This window comes from Caretta caretta, chromosome 6 (assembly GCF_965140235.1).
Source record: "Caretta caretta isolate rCarCar2 chromosome 6, rCarCar1.hap1, whole genome shotgun sequence".
In the NCBI taxonomy this organism is placed as follows: domain Eukaryota; kingdom Metazoa; phylum Chordata; order Testudines; family Cheloniidae; genus Caretta; species Caretta caretta.
In genome coordinates this window covers 71667921-71684006 of record NC_134211.1, presented here as the reverse complement: position 1 = coordinate 71684006, position 16086 = coordinate 71667921, and the positions used below count along the sequence as shown (strand labels likewise).

Genomic DNA, 16086 nt, shown 5'->3' with positions numbered 1-16086 from the left:
GATTTTCTTCCTCTGTGGCTTTGGACAAGTCACTGAACCTTTCTGTGCTTCAGTTTCCCCATCTGTAAAATGGGTTAATGTATTTATTCACCGCTCTGAACTGCTCTGAGATTGTCAAACCAAAACATATGAATGAATCTATTCCTATGTTCTTACTATTAGTTAGCGGGATGCCCACCAGCTCTCAGGAGGGAGATTAATCGGCGGCAGAGTGGGAGAGACAGATGTATCTGTCTTCGGCTTTTCGGAGTCCTGCCAGCACCAGTAAATGGATGAATTGCTGACAATGCTCCCTCCCAAATCTGTAACGGAAATGACTGAAGTGGCAGTGTAGGCTGGACACAGCCATTTCAGAAAATGTTTCTAGGTGCTACGGGTGCAAGCTGAACTGAAGGCGGACAAGGGGCAGCTGTTGTTTTAGGCTCCACCTGTACTGCATCTCTAACTTATTCTAGTTACCACATGTTTAAAATCTGTAGCATAGTGAGGAACCTACGCATATCCCACAGATTGGGCTTGGTGAGGTCCCATCGACACTATATGCTTTAATCATGCTGACAGGTTTCAGAGTAGCAGCCATGTTAGTCTGTATTCGCAAAAAGAAAAGGAATACTTGTGGCACCTTAGAGACTAACAAATTTATTTGAGCATGAGCTTTTGTGAGTCTCTAAGGTGCCACAAGTACTCCTTTTCTTTTTAATCATGCTGTATCCAAGTCCTGTGACTCACTGGTTGTAGGCTGCTTGTGGCTGAGTACTGCTTATCATGCAGTTGTCTCAGTAGTACCTTGTGTTCCCTCTGGGTATGTCTACACTGCAATTAGACACCCATAGCTGGCCTGTGCCAGCTGACTTGTTGTCTGTGGGGCTGTTTAACTGTAGTGTAGACTTCTGGGCTTGGACTCGAGCCTGGGCTCTAGGACCCTGCGAAGTGATAGAGTCCCAGAACTCTACACTGCAATTAAACAGCCCTGCAGCCCGAGTCAACTGGCACGGGCCAGCTGTGGGTTTTTAATTGCAATGTAGACACGCCCTCTGTCCATTTGTCATACCAATCCGTTGTCTCTCATCCCATACTTAGGGCTTGTCTACATGGCCCTGCAATTTGGACTACTACAGGAGTTAGAATTGCTGCACCTAAAAGGTTTCAGAGTAGCAACCTTGCTGTAACTGCCCCGTGGGGATGCTGCTGGTGTGAACTAATAGGTACTTAGTTCATGTTAACACAGTCTTGTTTGAAGAGGACTACATTAATGCAAACTAGGTACCTTTTAGTTCATACTAGCGGCATCCATACAGGGCAGTTGCAGCACAACACTTTGGTGCGTGCTGCAAGTCACACGCCCATAGTCTACACACCATGCTGCAGTACACACATAGCCTTAGATTCTAAGCTCTCTGCGACAGGAACCATCTCTTTGTGATATGTCAGGATAGCACCCAGCACATTGGGGCTTGGCCTCCAGGTGCTACCATGTTACAAATCAAATAACAATAATTAACAAGGTAGGGGAGACAGCGTCGTATTTCCCAATAGGTGGGCGAATCTCATGAGGCTGATTGGAATGTAGAAGATTGAGGTATAACGAATAAGTATTGGAAATTAGGGTTTCAGAGATCAGCTCAATCACCTTTTTTAGATTATGGCTGATTTAAAAAACTAGGCAATCTACAAAAAACATTTTAAAAAACCTACTTAACTAAAATGAGCACAAGGGGGTTGAGAATCTAGTGTCCAGTGGTTTCTGTTAGGACCTTCGTTTTCTCAGTTTCACTCTGCCTTCTCTGAGGGTCAGAATGGTAGCTCCTTGTTTGCTTGCTGGCTGAGGTGTTTTTTAGCACATCCATGGACATCTCCTAAAGAGCATGGCTCTTTGTACAGGGGCAGGATGTCTGTCTCAGGAAGTAGCTGCCTCTGTACTCTCTGCCAATAATAAATAGAGGTGGCTCTGTTGTTAAAGTGAGCTCATACCAGTGTCATTAGTCCAGGACTCAGCCTGGCTGCCCTAACCCACCAATAAGGAGACGGTGAAATCATACAACAGTCTTAATTCTTTCTTTTCATTGCCTTCGGACCCTTAAACGCTGCTTAGTGATCTACTTCTTGCTTCTGTACACTAGGGTGCAGTATTTAGACTCTTTTATTTTAAGCTCCAGTTTGGTTTTTCTGCACCCATCCTATGCATTTGACACTTTGCTGCTGCACAGCGAAGCTGTGAATGCGACCAAATGACTTTGTGGAATTCTTCTCAGAGTGGATAATGGCACCCACTTTGTCATTTCTCATGGCCACTCCTTCGCGCGCACGTGTCCTCCAGAATGCAGGAATGAAAGTTCTCTCTCCTTCCCTACCCAGACCACTTGCTTCAATTTCAAAATCCAAACATGAACATTGGTATCGGAGGAGGACAGCACAGCCTGAGGGTTTGCAGAGAAGCATTAATTGGGGGTTATCTGGATTAAATTTTGACAAAGTCCAATGAGTACACTGTGGCCATTTGCAAATGCGTAATAGGAGGCAGTGACAGGGAAATGTTGGCTCCTCTCCCTGGGATACCCAGTTAGCTAAGTTAATTGGGAACATTGTCTTTAAAGTGTGGTAGAACAGTGTGATCAGAAAGTTATTTGAGGGGAGGGAAAGCCAAGCCTTTTGGACTGTTATGGACTTCCTACTGAGTCTTCCTGAAAACTGAGTTGCAGCATATATTTACATTTTGGAGGAGGCGAATTTGATAGGCAAGCTCCCTTTACAAAGCAGCAATGATCCCTAATGAGCATGCCCCAAAACATTTCCTATTAATTTTCTAAGTGTCCTCTGTTTAGCTTTAACTATGGCAAAGTATAGCTTGCACGTAGGGCACTGAATGGGGAGGAGATAGGGTGTTGTGAATGCAGTTCCCTTTTCTCACACTTTAGGGCTCTGATTATTAGATCTGCAGGAGATACGATTCGGGCAGGAATGGGGGGAGAGGAAAGATAGCTTTTATCAATCCCATGCCACAAGACAGAGCAACCTCAAGGCTGCCCTAATATATACATTGGGTTTTCAATGACTCCAAGGGCTGTTTGAGCAGGCAAGAATAGCCACAGCACACCGGTGCACAGACTACATCCCCTATCCCCCAAACATGCCCTGACAATTCCCCTTCGGCAGTGGCTGTGTTGTAGAACTATTACACTAGGTCTGTGCTACCATGGAAACCCCCTGCGCTGCTGAGTATTCAATGGTAGCTCAATCTGCTGACTTATCTGCTTCTTTATGACGCTCAGTGTAAAGCAACCAGAGAGAAACAGATAGTAGGGTCCTGTATCTCTAGTCAAACTCTCAGTGGGGAGGAGAAAAAGCAGGAAAATAACTGAGGCAATTAGCAGCACACTTTGGCTGCAGTCCCACTGAGGGAAATTGCATTAGTCCTTTGATCTTTATGTACAACCTTGTTTTGTGTATATAGCTTTATGTTTTCTCTTGTTATCTTTCATGATCCTGAGCACAGGGTGTCAGAGGCACACTCTTGCTTGGCTGTGGATTCTCTTGTATTGAAATACATCATTTTTGCGAGGAAGGAGTTTGCAATAGAATATTTGGTCCGTGTTTCCAAAATCTAAAAAGTTCAACAAAATTGTCAAATGGGCTGCCCCATGGGTGACATCAGTTTGTTTTGGACATGGATATTGCCTACCCCAATTAACTTTTAAGTTGTACTGACTGTTTGTCTGGGATAGGGCTCTTTGACTATATTCTGCTCCTTGGCCCTGGGTGGAAAGCTGGCTTTAGGTGTCCATGAGGCCTAAATGATGGTAACTTTTGCATTCTTTCCTCCTTAAATGCAAGGCAAGTACATGGCAATGCCTTCCCTTTCCCTTGTTCCCCTCAAAGAAGCATCATATGAGATTCCTTTGGGGAGCATGTTGAAGAATCTGCTGAAGTCAGAACTGAACCAGTCTGGAGATAGCTAGAGCTAGGATCACAGATAAGGGAACGTGGATCAAGGCCTATGGCCTTGTCTCCTTGTGAGCTAGGATAGCCACACATCTTTAGCCCTGGTAACTCCCATGCTACTAAAAAACACCACTGACTTCCTAAGGAAACTACAATCCATTGGTGATCTTCCTGAAGATACCATCCTGGCCACTATGGATGGAGAAGCCCTCTACACCAACATTCCACACAAAGATGGACTACAAGCTGTCAGGAACACTATCCCCGATAATGTCACGGCAAACCTGGTGGCTGAACTTTGTGACTTTGTCCTCACCCATAACTATTTCACATTTGGAGACAATGTATACCTTCAAATCAGCGGCACTGCTATGGGTACCCACATGGCCCCACAGTATACCAACATTTTTATGGCTGACTTAGAACGCTTCCCCAGCTCTCGTCCCCTAATAGCCCTACTCTGCTTGCGCTATATTGATGACATCTTCATCATCTGGACCCATGGAAAAGAAGCCCTTGAGGAATTCCACCATGATTTCAACAATTTCCATCCCACCATCAACCTCAGCCTGGACCAGTCCACACAAGAGATCCACTTCCTGGACACTACAGTGCTAATAAGTGATGGTCACATAAACACCACCCTATACCGGAAATCTACTGACCGCTATTCCTACCTACATGCCTCCAGCTTTCACCCAGACTACATCACACGGTCCATTGTCTACAGCCAAGCTCTGCGATACAACCGCATTTGCTCCAACCCCTCAGACAGAGACAAACACCTACAAGATCTCTATCAAGCATTCTTACAACTACAATACCCACCTGCTGAAGTGAAGAAACAGATTGACAGAGCCAGAAGAGTACCCAGGAGTCACCTACTACAGGACAGGCCTAACAAAGAAAATAACAGAACGCCACTAGCCGTCACCTTCAGCCCCCAACTAAAACCTCTCCAACGCATTATCAAGGATCTATAACCTATCCTGAAGGACGACCCATCATTCTCACAAATCTTGGGAGACAGGCCAGCCCTTGCTTACAGACAGCCCCCCAACCTGAAGCAAATACTCACCAGCAACTACATACCAAACAACAGAACCACTAACCCAGGAACCTATCCTTGCAACAAAGCCCGTTGCCAACTGTGCCCACATATCTATTCAGGGGACACCATCACAGGGCCTAATAACATCAGCCACACTATCAGAGGCTCGTTCACCTGCACATCTACCAATGTGATATATGCCATCATGTGCAAGCAATGCCCCTCCGCCATGTACATTGGTTAAACTGGACAGTCTCTACGTAAAAGAATAAATGGACACAAATCAGATGTCAAGAATTATAACGTTCATAAACCAGTCGGAGAACACTTCAATCTCTCTGGTCACGCGATTACAGACATGAAAGTTGCAATATTACAACAGAAAAACTTCAAATCCAGACTCCAGCGAGAGACTGCTGAATTGGAATTCATTTGCAAATTGGATACAATTAATTTAGGCTTGAATAGAGACTGGGAGTGGCTAAGTCATTATGCAAGGTAACCTATCTCCCCCCCTCCCCCCGCCCCGTTCCTCAGACGTTCTTGTTAAACCCTGGATTTGTGCTGGAAATGGCCCACCTTGATTATCATACACATTGTAAGAAGAGCGATCACTTTAGATAAGCTATTACCAGCAGGAGAGTGGGGTGGGGGGAGAGAAAACCTTTTGAAGTGATAAACACCCATTTTTTCATGATCTGTGTGTATAAAAACATCCTCACTGCATTTTCCACTTTTATGCATCCGATGAAGTGAGCTGTAGCTCACGAAAGCTTATGCTCAAATAAATTGGTTAGTCTCTAAGATGCCACAAGTACTCCTTTTCTTTTTGTGAATACAGACTAACATGGCTGCTACTTTGAAACCTACTAAAAAACACTATCTCCAACTGACCGGCTGCCAGAACCTTTCCCCCTCTGCTCCTCCAGCCCAATAGCAATTGGTGGAGTACCGGTCCTTATGACACAGACTCTTGGAATGCACTCACTTTTTCCTTGTTGTCCATGGTGATGGCGATCTGCATCCGTCTCCCTCTACGGAAAGCTACCAGGTGGTCCACCTCTTCCTCACTCAGGTCTGGGTCCCCACCTTGGCTCAGGAGGCCATCTGAACTCCGTTTCTCACTGACAATCCGCTTCCCCTGGAAACAACAGAGCAAGTGCAACATACACATATAGTGACACAAAATTTAGAAGCATCCCCCTCCTTGTACCAGCCTCTCACTATGATGATAAACACAGAGGGGCTGGTGGTGAATTTAGGAATTGGCATAACAGAATAGATCAATGGTCCATCCAGTCCAGTCCAGCCTCTAAGCTCTGAAAGTGGCAAATACTGGGAACTTCAGAGGAAAATGTAAAGTTCACATAAATCCACTTGGCTTATTGTGTACAACTATCCAATGAGGAACATTTCTTCTTGTCTTCATTTCTCCAAAACTTGAGTATTGATTGACAGCCTTTATCATTTTTATTTTATAGTGAATTATAGTCAGGTGTTGCTCTTTGTATTCTCTTTTTACTCTTACTAAGATATTTGCCTCCATAAAATCCAAGGGTTAAAATGGGGGAACTGGAGTAGTGATACTCCCCTAAGCCCATGCACAAACCATGTCCTTGTCACCTGAGACTCTGTGATCTTCATAATTGTCCCTCTCCTTTCTTGAATGATTTGATCAAATAGTGAAATAGTTGACAGTGTTGACATTTTAACTCTTGTCATGAGCTTGAGATGACATGGGCATCGTACTGATAAGTTAACGAGCATTCCTGCACTCCAGCAGTGCCAGTTAGGTGCACCTGCAGAACGTGCTCCGCCTGGAGCAGTGGAGTTTAAAAAGGTAAGACTGGCCACACAAACTAGAGGGTTGGGTTTGTTTCCTTCCTAGGAGCAGAGAGGCTGCCAGGGACTGCTAGCGAGCTATGCTAGCAAGGGGCACTCAGTCTGAGGCAGTTGCTAGCCCATCCTTCTCCCCCTCCTTGTTTGGGGCAGACTGGCACCATGAGCCTGATATGGATAAAGGATGCTGGAGGGGTCTTTGCATCCAGTGAACTGTGGTGTGACCTGGGGAGTGCTGCCAGGGACAAGAGGCAAGTGAACATAACTAGACTCAAGAGTCAGAAAGGACCCTGAGAGTGAGCTGAACTCCTGCTGGAAACAGTCAGATTGCCCAGCAGTGGGTGTATGTAGGGGACCCAAGGGTAACAGATTCAAAGAGACTACAACTGAACCCAGGTTAAGAGTCAGCTGACTACAGCTATTACAATTGGAAAGTAAAGACATTCTTCTTTAGTTAAAGGGCAAGAAGCCTGTGTGTTTGAAGCAGAAGGAACAGGGGTCTAGGCCCAGCACTGTGCGTGCGATTAATAATTTTGCCAGTTGTCTACAGCACATGGGTTTTTTACAGTAGTGACCAGCCAGGTAGTGCAGATCAGGATCCAGATTCATAGATTTCAAGGCCAGAAGGGACCATTGTGATCATCTAGTCTGACCTCCTGTATAGCACAGACCAGATAACTTCCCTCAAAATAATTCCTACAGCAAAGCTTTTAGAAAAACATCCAATCTTGATTTTAAAATTGTCAGTGATGGAGAATCCACCACAACCCATGGTAATTTGTTCCAGTGGTTAATTACTATCACTGTAAAAACTTATGCCTTATTTCCATTCTGAATTTGTCTAGCTTCAACTTCCAGCCATTGGATTGTGTTATACCTTTCTCTGCTAGACTGAGAGCCCATTATCAAATATTTGTTCCCCATGTAGGTACTTATAGACTGTGATCAAGCCTCCCTTTAACTGTCTCTTTGTTAAACCAAATAGATGGAGCTCCTTGAGTCTGACTGTTTTCATCGTTCTCATGGCTCTTCTCTGAACTCCAATTTATCAGCATCCTTCTTGGATTGTGGACACCAGAACTGGGCACAGTATTCTGGCAGTGGCTGCACCACAGTATAGAGGTAAAATAACCTCTCTAATCCAATTTGAGATTTCCTCTGTTTACACATCCAAGAATTTAATTAACCCTTTTGGACACAGCATTGCACTGGGAACTCATGTTCCGCTGATTATTCACCATGACCCCAAATCTTTTTTAGAGTCAACCATTCAAACATCTACAAAGTTAAGGGGTTTTTAGATTCTGGCTTTGATTAACACCCCAGTTCTCATTTATTGAATCATGTCATGAGTAATATCAATAACCCTCCATGAACACACACAACTGGCAGTCAAAATACAGGATGTGTGAATGGGATGTTATGAATTGTACCCAACTGAATGATTTAAAGGGATACTATCAAGGTAAAAACATGTATTTATTTTTAGTTCCTTTTTTCTACTCTCCTCTATTCATGTTCTTATAATGTGATATATACTTATAATACTTTGGATTTTATAACTAAACAAATCTTTGAAATCTGGCTTACTTTTCACCATTTACGTGTTTACTTTCTCAATTTTACTCAAATTGTAGAGTGCAATTAGAGTCTACATTTGTAGAGTGACATGAGCTTTCCTGTTTATAGTCAGTGGGACTGATTCTTCTCTCACTTAAACAACGAGGAGTCCAGTAGCACCTTAAAGACTAACAGATTTATTTGGGCATAGGCTTTCGTGGGTAAAAAAACCCAGTTCAGATGCATGGAGTGAAAATTACAGATACAGGCATAAATATATTGGCACATGAAGAGAAGGGAGTTACCTTACAAGTGGAGAACCAGTGTTGACAAGGCCAATTCAATCAGGGTGGATGTGGTCCTCTCCCAATAATTGATGAGGAGCTGTCAATACCCAAAGAGGGAAAATTGCTTTTGTAGTGAGCCAGCCACTCCCAGTCCCTATTCAAGCCCAAATTAATGGTGTTAAGTTTGCAAATGAATTGTAGCTCTGCAATTTCTCTCTGAAGTCTGTTTTTGAAGGTTTTTTGTTTAAGAATGGCTACTTTAAAATCTGTTATTGAATGTCCAGGGAGATTGAAGTGTTCTCCTACTGGCTTTTGTATGTTAACGTTCCTGATGTCTGATTTGTGTCCATTTATTCTTTTGCGTAGAGACTGTTCAGTTTTGCCAATGTACATGGCAGAGGGGCATTGCTGGCACAGGATGGCATATCACATTAGTAGACGTGCAGGTGAATGAGCCCCTGATGGTGTGGCTGATGTTGTTGGGTCCTCTGATGGTGTCGCTAGAGTACATATGGGGGCAGAGTAGGCAGCAGGGTTTGTTACAGACATCAGGAATGGTAACATACAAAAGCCAGTAGGAGAACACTTCAGTCTCCCTGGATTTGCAGCAGATACAGCACATCTAGACAATTTCTCATTAGAATTAAATGTACTGTTAGGAGGGTATAGAGCAAAAGTGAGGCAATTAGGCACAGCACAGATTATCTGGGGTGGGGGGGTAGTGATGCTTTTATTAAGGAAGAATACAGGAGACAGATCTACTTAGTAGGATTATGACTAGTTTGAAAAAAAGTCAGATGTGGAGATTACAGAAAATTGACTGGATTTTATGGAAATTTTTCCCTCCCAGCATCCTTTCCAGCAAACTAATTCACAATATCCTCATTCCAGCCACTTGATTTAATGTTCATGTGTTTTCTTTAATTCCTTTTGCTGGCATAATAATATCGGTTACTTCATTAGTCTCTTGTTTCTAATCTTGAGTGTCTAGAGGCGTCCTTTAATCACAATAAGAGAGTGCCCAGTGGGGCATACTGACACTTCCCAGGGGTTTCTGCTCTCAGTCTCTGGCTGAACAATACACCCAGGCCATGATATGCACTCTGGCATGACATACCCCCAGTTGTCTTTTCCTGCTTAAATATAGCATTGCCCCTGCAGAGATGCAGCTCGCTCAGAAAATCTCTGCAGGCTGTGGAGAGCCAGTTGGGGTCTGCTGTGTTTCAACTGCTTTGAGCCTCTCAGGAGTTAGCCACCAATACTTTCACTTATTCACAAATGTTGTTGATACAGGGCCTGATCCAAAGCCCGTTGAAGTCAATGGAAGGGCACCTGTTGACTTCAATGGGTGGTGAATCAAGTGTTGTTGTAAATTTAGCATTTGCAGTGACAAATCACTAAACAAATGAGCATGAATTCGGGTATTATCTCCTTGGCCATATCTGATACTCTTGAATGTCTGTGGTCAAAGGCCTCATACCTGCAAGCCCTCCATGTGCAGAGTTCTCATTGACTTCAATGGGAATCTCACCCACAGCTGACCCTGCATGGACTCTCACAGTGAAGAGGTTTCAGAGTGGCAGCCGTCTTAGTCTGTATCCGCAAAAACAATGAGTGCCACAAGGACTCCTCATGTTTTTACAGTGAAGAGGCTGTCACAGCAAGAAGAAAGGCAGCTGAAGCTCCAACTGGAATTATGAACCAATAATAAATGCCAATTATGCCTTTGCAGAGTTCTTCTACTGGCCCTATCTGCCCTTTTTTGGCTTCACATCTTTCCCTGTGGCTAAAACTGACAACATGTTAAGTGTCCTCACACCTTCTTGTCAACTGTCTAAATGGGCCATCTTGATTATCACTACAAAAGTTTTTTTCTCCTGCTGATAATAGCTCATCTTAATTAATTAGCCTCTTACAGTTTGTATGGCAACTTCCACCTTTTCCGTATGTTCCATTCTATGCATCCGATGAAGTGGGTATTCACCCACGAAAGCTTATGCTCCAATACATCTGTTAGTCTATAAGGTGCCACAGGACTCTTTGCCGTTTTCACAGATCCAGTCTAACATGGCTACCCTTCTGATACTTGACAACATGTGATTAGAGGCTCTAACTTTAGATGTTTAGATGTAGTCAGAGAAGCTGCAGTCGCATCATTTATACTGATTAACTGGCCCACCTTGATTATCATGCACATTGTAGGGAGAGTGGTCACTTTGGATAAGCTATTACCAGCAGGAGAGTGAGTTTGTGTGTGTGGTTTTTGGAAAAAAGGGGGGTGTGTGAGAAAACCTGGTTTTGTGCTGGAAATGGCCCACCTTGATTATCATACACATTGTAAAGAGAGTGGTCACTTTGGATAGGCTATTACCAGCAGGAGAGTGAGTTTGTGTGTGTGTGGGGGGGAGGGCGGGGCGGAGGGTGAGAAAACCTGGATTTGTGCTGGAAATGGCCCAACTTGATTATCATACACATTGTAAGGAGAGTGATCACTTTAGATAAGCTATTACCAGCAGGAGAGTGGGGTGGGAGGAGGTATTGTTTCATGGTCTCTGTGTATATGTCTTCTGCAGTTTCCACAGTATGCATCCAATGAAGTGAGCTGTAGCTCACGAAAGCTTATGCTCAAATAAATTGGTTAGTCTATAAGGTGCCACAAGTCCTCCTTTTCTAACTGCTATAGTGTAACTTGTGATGTACACACTACACTGCAACCTGTGTATTGTGATATGTCAACAAAAATCCGAGGTTAAAAACTGCCCGTTTAGGAGGAAGTTTCATAATGAAGTAAGCTTGGAGAAACACAAACAGAACTGAGCATTGTATAATTTACGTACTTTGCTCAGTCAGTCTTTCCTTGTGCTCTCTCTTTATAAAAAGAAAAGGCGTACTTGTGGCACCTTAGAGATGAACAGTTTTATCTGAGCATAAGATTTCATGAGCTACAGCTCACTCACGAAATCTTATGCTCAGATAAATTTGTTCGTCTCTAAGGTGCCACAAGTACTCCTTTTCTTTTTGCGGATACAGACTAACACGGCTGCTACTCTGAAATCTCTCTTTATAGTTACTTTAGATATTTATGTTTGAATGAAAATATTCTCCCTTGCAAGGACCCTGGCATTTGCCATGGGAAGGAAGGTGATTTAATAAAGTGATTTAATTTAATAACTGGTTTATATTTCAGTGCCACTGTCCAAGACACAATAGGGTTTTCCAGTCCACATTTGATTCCTGGGCAGTGGAGCCTAATTGCCACCTAGCAACTTCTCAGGCCTTCTGCTGTCCTGTTATTTATTGGAACTCTGAAGTAGATAAGTCAACAGCTGATCTGAAATAATATACAACTTAGCCCAAGATTCTACACAATTGCTTTCCCCTCCTCCACTACACGTGCTCCCTCACTTACACACATGCTCCTCCAATTCCCATTTTAATAATTACACTGAATGTAACTAAATGAGGGTTCTGCAGTGACAGCATTGAAATACATAAAACAAACTGATTTTCCTCTGGCACCAATCCAGGCTAACGGTCACTGCTTTACATTAACATGTGGGAGACCGGGATGAAAACTTGGATTTTATGCTGTAGGTCATGTTCTGGGCTCCAAGGGTTAGAGCCTATGTGGGAGAGCCATATACAAAGAAAATGTTATTAATCCACATCTAAGACCACAGGCGGAAGTATGTAGCCAAAAGAGGCATCAATGGAGGATTAAACATTTCATTTGTAATGTTCAGTAAATCCTGGATGTAGAGATTTAGATATAGATACTGCATAGTCCAAGACCAGAAGCATCTCTTTTTTTCATCTCATGAGGGGCTTTGGTTGTAGTGGAATGTGATTTCATTTGAAGGGGAGAAACATATTTAATGCAACTGTCAATCTATTTGGAAAGAATGAAATGAGGGGCCTGAATCCCTTCCAATGCATCTGAAAAATAATTTTGAAAGCAATCTTATTTCCTAAATGATTTGGTTCCTTTAGGGTAACATTTAATGGCTCTACAATGCAGCCCCATCTCCTTTGTGGAGAAGGGCAAACAAAACTGGGAGAGATGGAATTCAAAGGGCACCAGAGGCACAAAACCAGGAGAGCTTTTCCAAACCACCTCATAAAGGAGAAGTGACTCTATGTGCATTTAGGCTACCCGCAAGGTTTTCTTCATCTCTGCATAGTGGGAGTTGTGGGGTATTAGCTTCATATACTTGGAAAATGTTTTTGGTTTTAAGCTAAGTCATGTAAATGCACCCAGATACTATGAGCCAAATTCATCCCTGTACCTGAGCTTGGGGCCAGGCACCAGGAAGTCCCAATGAGGCAAAACTTTGTCACCTGTGTGCCTCCACCATGCTGAGTTGTCTGGCACAGGCTGGAACAGCCAGAGGGGCTGCCCTAACTTGCACTTGGCTGCCCATAGCCCTGGTGGGCCACTCCCTCAGCCAGTAATAGCTGAGGTGTAGCCTGGCCGTGGCTCCTTTGTTCTGGCATGCCCCTACACTACAAGGTCTCAGCAGGAGCCTCGCACAGGGTCAGCTTTGCCAATTCCATGCCATCCTGGGACTCCTCATATGCTCGGGGCACTTCTTGGGGTCCATTAGTGCAGCTTTGACTCTGCCAGCATGGAAGAGTCCTAATGTAAAGGCTGTGTCAGTCACTGGTGAGTCAGGCCTTATGTGCTAGTTGTCTAATAAATGTTTCATTATTATTAATAATCAATACAATGACATTCACATTCTGAGTGCATTAAGTGCCCATCTTCACTGGAAAAACATACCTCTCTGTTCTAAAGCTTTTAAAGGTGAAAAGGCAGCTTTTTAAGAACTCAATTCAAGTTATTATTTAGTGAGTCCCTTCAGGGGGTTTACTCTTGCTCCCACTGAAGTCAATGGCAAAATCACTGACTTCAATTAGAACAGGATCAGACCCACAGGGTATATCAGACCCTCACGTAACTGAGCATCGAGGCTTGTATCCTTACAATACTAACTGCCAGATCTTTATCAAGCCCTTCTTGGCAAATAACTTCTGACAGAGCAGAAGATGCAGCTGGGATTCTTTTTATCTTTGCACATGGAGACACAGACTTCACAAGTGTTTAGAAGTGAAGAGGTAACTTTTTGGATGACTTCTGCCTTTTCTAACAGTCTCTGATCAAGCTTGTAGACATAATACTTTTCACGGTGGATGTCTCAGAGACAGCATTTGGGGACCAGGGCCGTCTCTAGGTTTTTTGCCACCCCAAGCAAAAAATCTGCCGCCCCAAGTTCCAAGCGCAACTGCCCAAACAAAACAAAACAAAACAAAAAAAGGGTGACCGGAACGCCGCCCCTGGCATTGTGCCGCCCCAAGCATGTGCTTGCTTTGCTGGTGCCTAGAGCTGGTCCTGTTGGGGACGAAGAGGGCATTTCAGAGCCCTGCATCTGGGGTTAGCCAATTAGTTCTGTATACCCTGCTCTTCTGGGCCAGTTGGGAGCCACCAGGATGGCCCAGCATCATATTTTTGTTACCAGTTTTAGTTCTTTACACAAAGGAGAGTTTGTCAGGAATGCTTAGGCTATTTGAAATGTCCATCTGTTATGAATTTACTGCTCTGGAAGTTGGCTACTGATACAAACAAGCAGATGAATGGAAATCTCCATCTGCTTATTCCCAAGAAGAATTCTAGTTCTGCTTAACTTACCATCTTTAACAATATGTATCCCTGGGACACAAAACACCAGTATAGCATTCTTGCTGCCCACATGACTAGACTTAGCATCTCCTTCATTCCTGGAAAGCATCTTGATCCCTGATATAGATGGTATTCTAGAGCAGCTGTATTGTCCATCTATATCATCCTATGAACACCTAGTTTTGTTTTGTTTTGAGAGCTACCAGAATAAACCAGTTAATTCCAGAATAAAGGGCCAGAACCTGAGGTCCTTGCTCTGTTTTTATTCAGTCTTTGCTCAGGCAGACTCCCACTGATTTCAGTGACAACTGTAGCCACTTTAATGTTTTACTTCCATACGAGCTTGCTTAAGCAAGAAACTTGTACAATCTGAGTAAGGACATAGGGATTTCTGCCCAGAAACAGGATCCCTTCTCTCACAATAATATCATTTACTCCCAGGTAGGGTGTAAAAATTTCCTCTAAAGTCTCATCACCCTGAAGGTTTGGCATCTGCCGTCAGGCTTACCCTTCCAGAGTCCCAAAGCATTGTGCCTACTTCATTGGTCTCCTCTTTCAGCCACCATGATAAAATGAACTCAGCATTCATTGGAGGAAGACATTTCTGGCCAAGAGTATTTTTTTGTGAGTCCAATGTCAGTCCATAGACGGATCGTGTGTGGTTATTGTCCCAAGGAATCAGTGGCATGTAGGATATGACCAGCCCATCAGTTGATCCCTTTCGCTGTGATTGTATATCTATAGCCCTTCACTGAGGTTTAGTTCATTTTTGTCTGAAGAAAAGCCATTTACTGCCTTTGTGGTCAGTAGTACACCCAAATGATTAATGATCTGAGTTTGCCATGGTTATGCGTGATTGATGATCGGGGGTTTGCAGAGACACCCCATCTCAACCTTAACTCTAATGTCACAATAGCAATGCTGTAATATGGAGAAAGTTGTGGAAAAGATGAGGGTCCCACTTTGTCAACTTTGACATTGGGTGACCGTCACACTTTCAAGTGCTTGGTATGCAATGGACATCCAGGCATCTACTTTTCTCTTTATGTTTAGAACTTTGTGGAACTGAATAAGGGTCTGGTACACTGTTCCCTCTAAGCTGTGCACGTGCACACAGATCTTAAACTCTGCGCACACGGCGAAACACCGCACGCACTCCGGCTTTGGCACGCTGGCTTTTTTTTTTTTGCTTCAGCAGCGGCACAGAAGAAATTTTTTGCACACACGGCCTGTTAAAAATTAGAGGGAACAGTGAATGAGAAGTGTTACCACTTTCATCTATTGGCTATAACTATCTGCCTGGAGAGCACAGTATAGTTTCATCACAGCTGGTGGACTGGTGTCCTCATTTTACTTACAGTGTTTCTTTTTCATTTCCATAGCAAATGTATTGAATTTAGCAACTCTGGTTTTGACTCTTCTCAGCAGAAGGGGCACTGCTGTGACCGATCGGTTCAGAGGCAGAGGAAAGGGACTGACTCTATGCAGCTGGAGGCAGCTGGAGGACCTCCTGAGGGCACAGAAAGTTCAGGATTGGTGACTTCTGCCTGTTAATCAGACATGGAAAGGAAAACCCATAGTGCCTGGGTTGGTGGCAACCTGAAACATAGAATAAGCATTCACTGCAGGATCAAATAACAAGAGAAGGTGGATTGGGAAGGGGCCAATTCTTTTAAAAACACAAATATCTTCAATAATTAGCAAAGGTAGGAAGACTGTGAAAAACACATTAA

At 43.6% G+C, this 16086-nt stretch overlaps 1 protein-coding gene and 1 long non-coding RNA gene across 9 annotated transcripts in view; one reads left to right on the top strand and one right to left on the bottom strand.

The window, feature by feature from the left end:
• The window catches only part of CCDC9B (coiled-coil domain containing 9B), a 147806-nt gene that overhangs the window by 69487 nt on the left and 62233 nt on the right, over positions 1–16086 (bottom strand). For all 8 annotated transcript variants that reach the window (XM_075129706.1, XM_048852804.2, XM_075129705.1 and 5 more), the window contains one exon: positions 5979–6131. In XM_075129706.1, coding sequence (XP_074985807.1) covers positions 5979–6131 — 153 coding nt within the window. The remainder of the gene's footprint in view (positions 1–5978; positions 6132–16086) is intronic.
• The window catches only part of LOC125637794 (uncharacterized), a 41558-nt gene that overhangs the window by 3656 nt on the left and 21816 nt on the right, over positions 1–16086 (top strand). The window contains exon 2 of the long non-coding RNA XR_007357080.2: positions 7815–7951. This is a non-coding gene — a long non-coding RNA (uncharacterized LOC125637794). The remainder of the gene's footprint in view (positions 1–7814; positions 7952–16086) is intronic.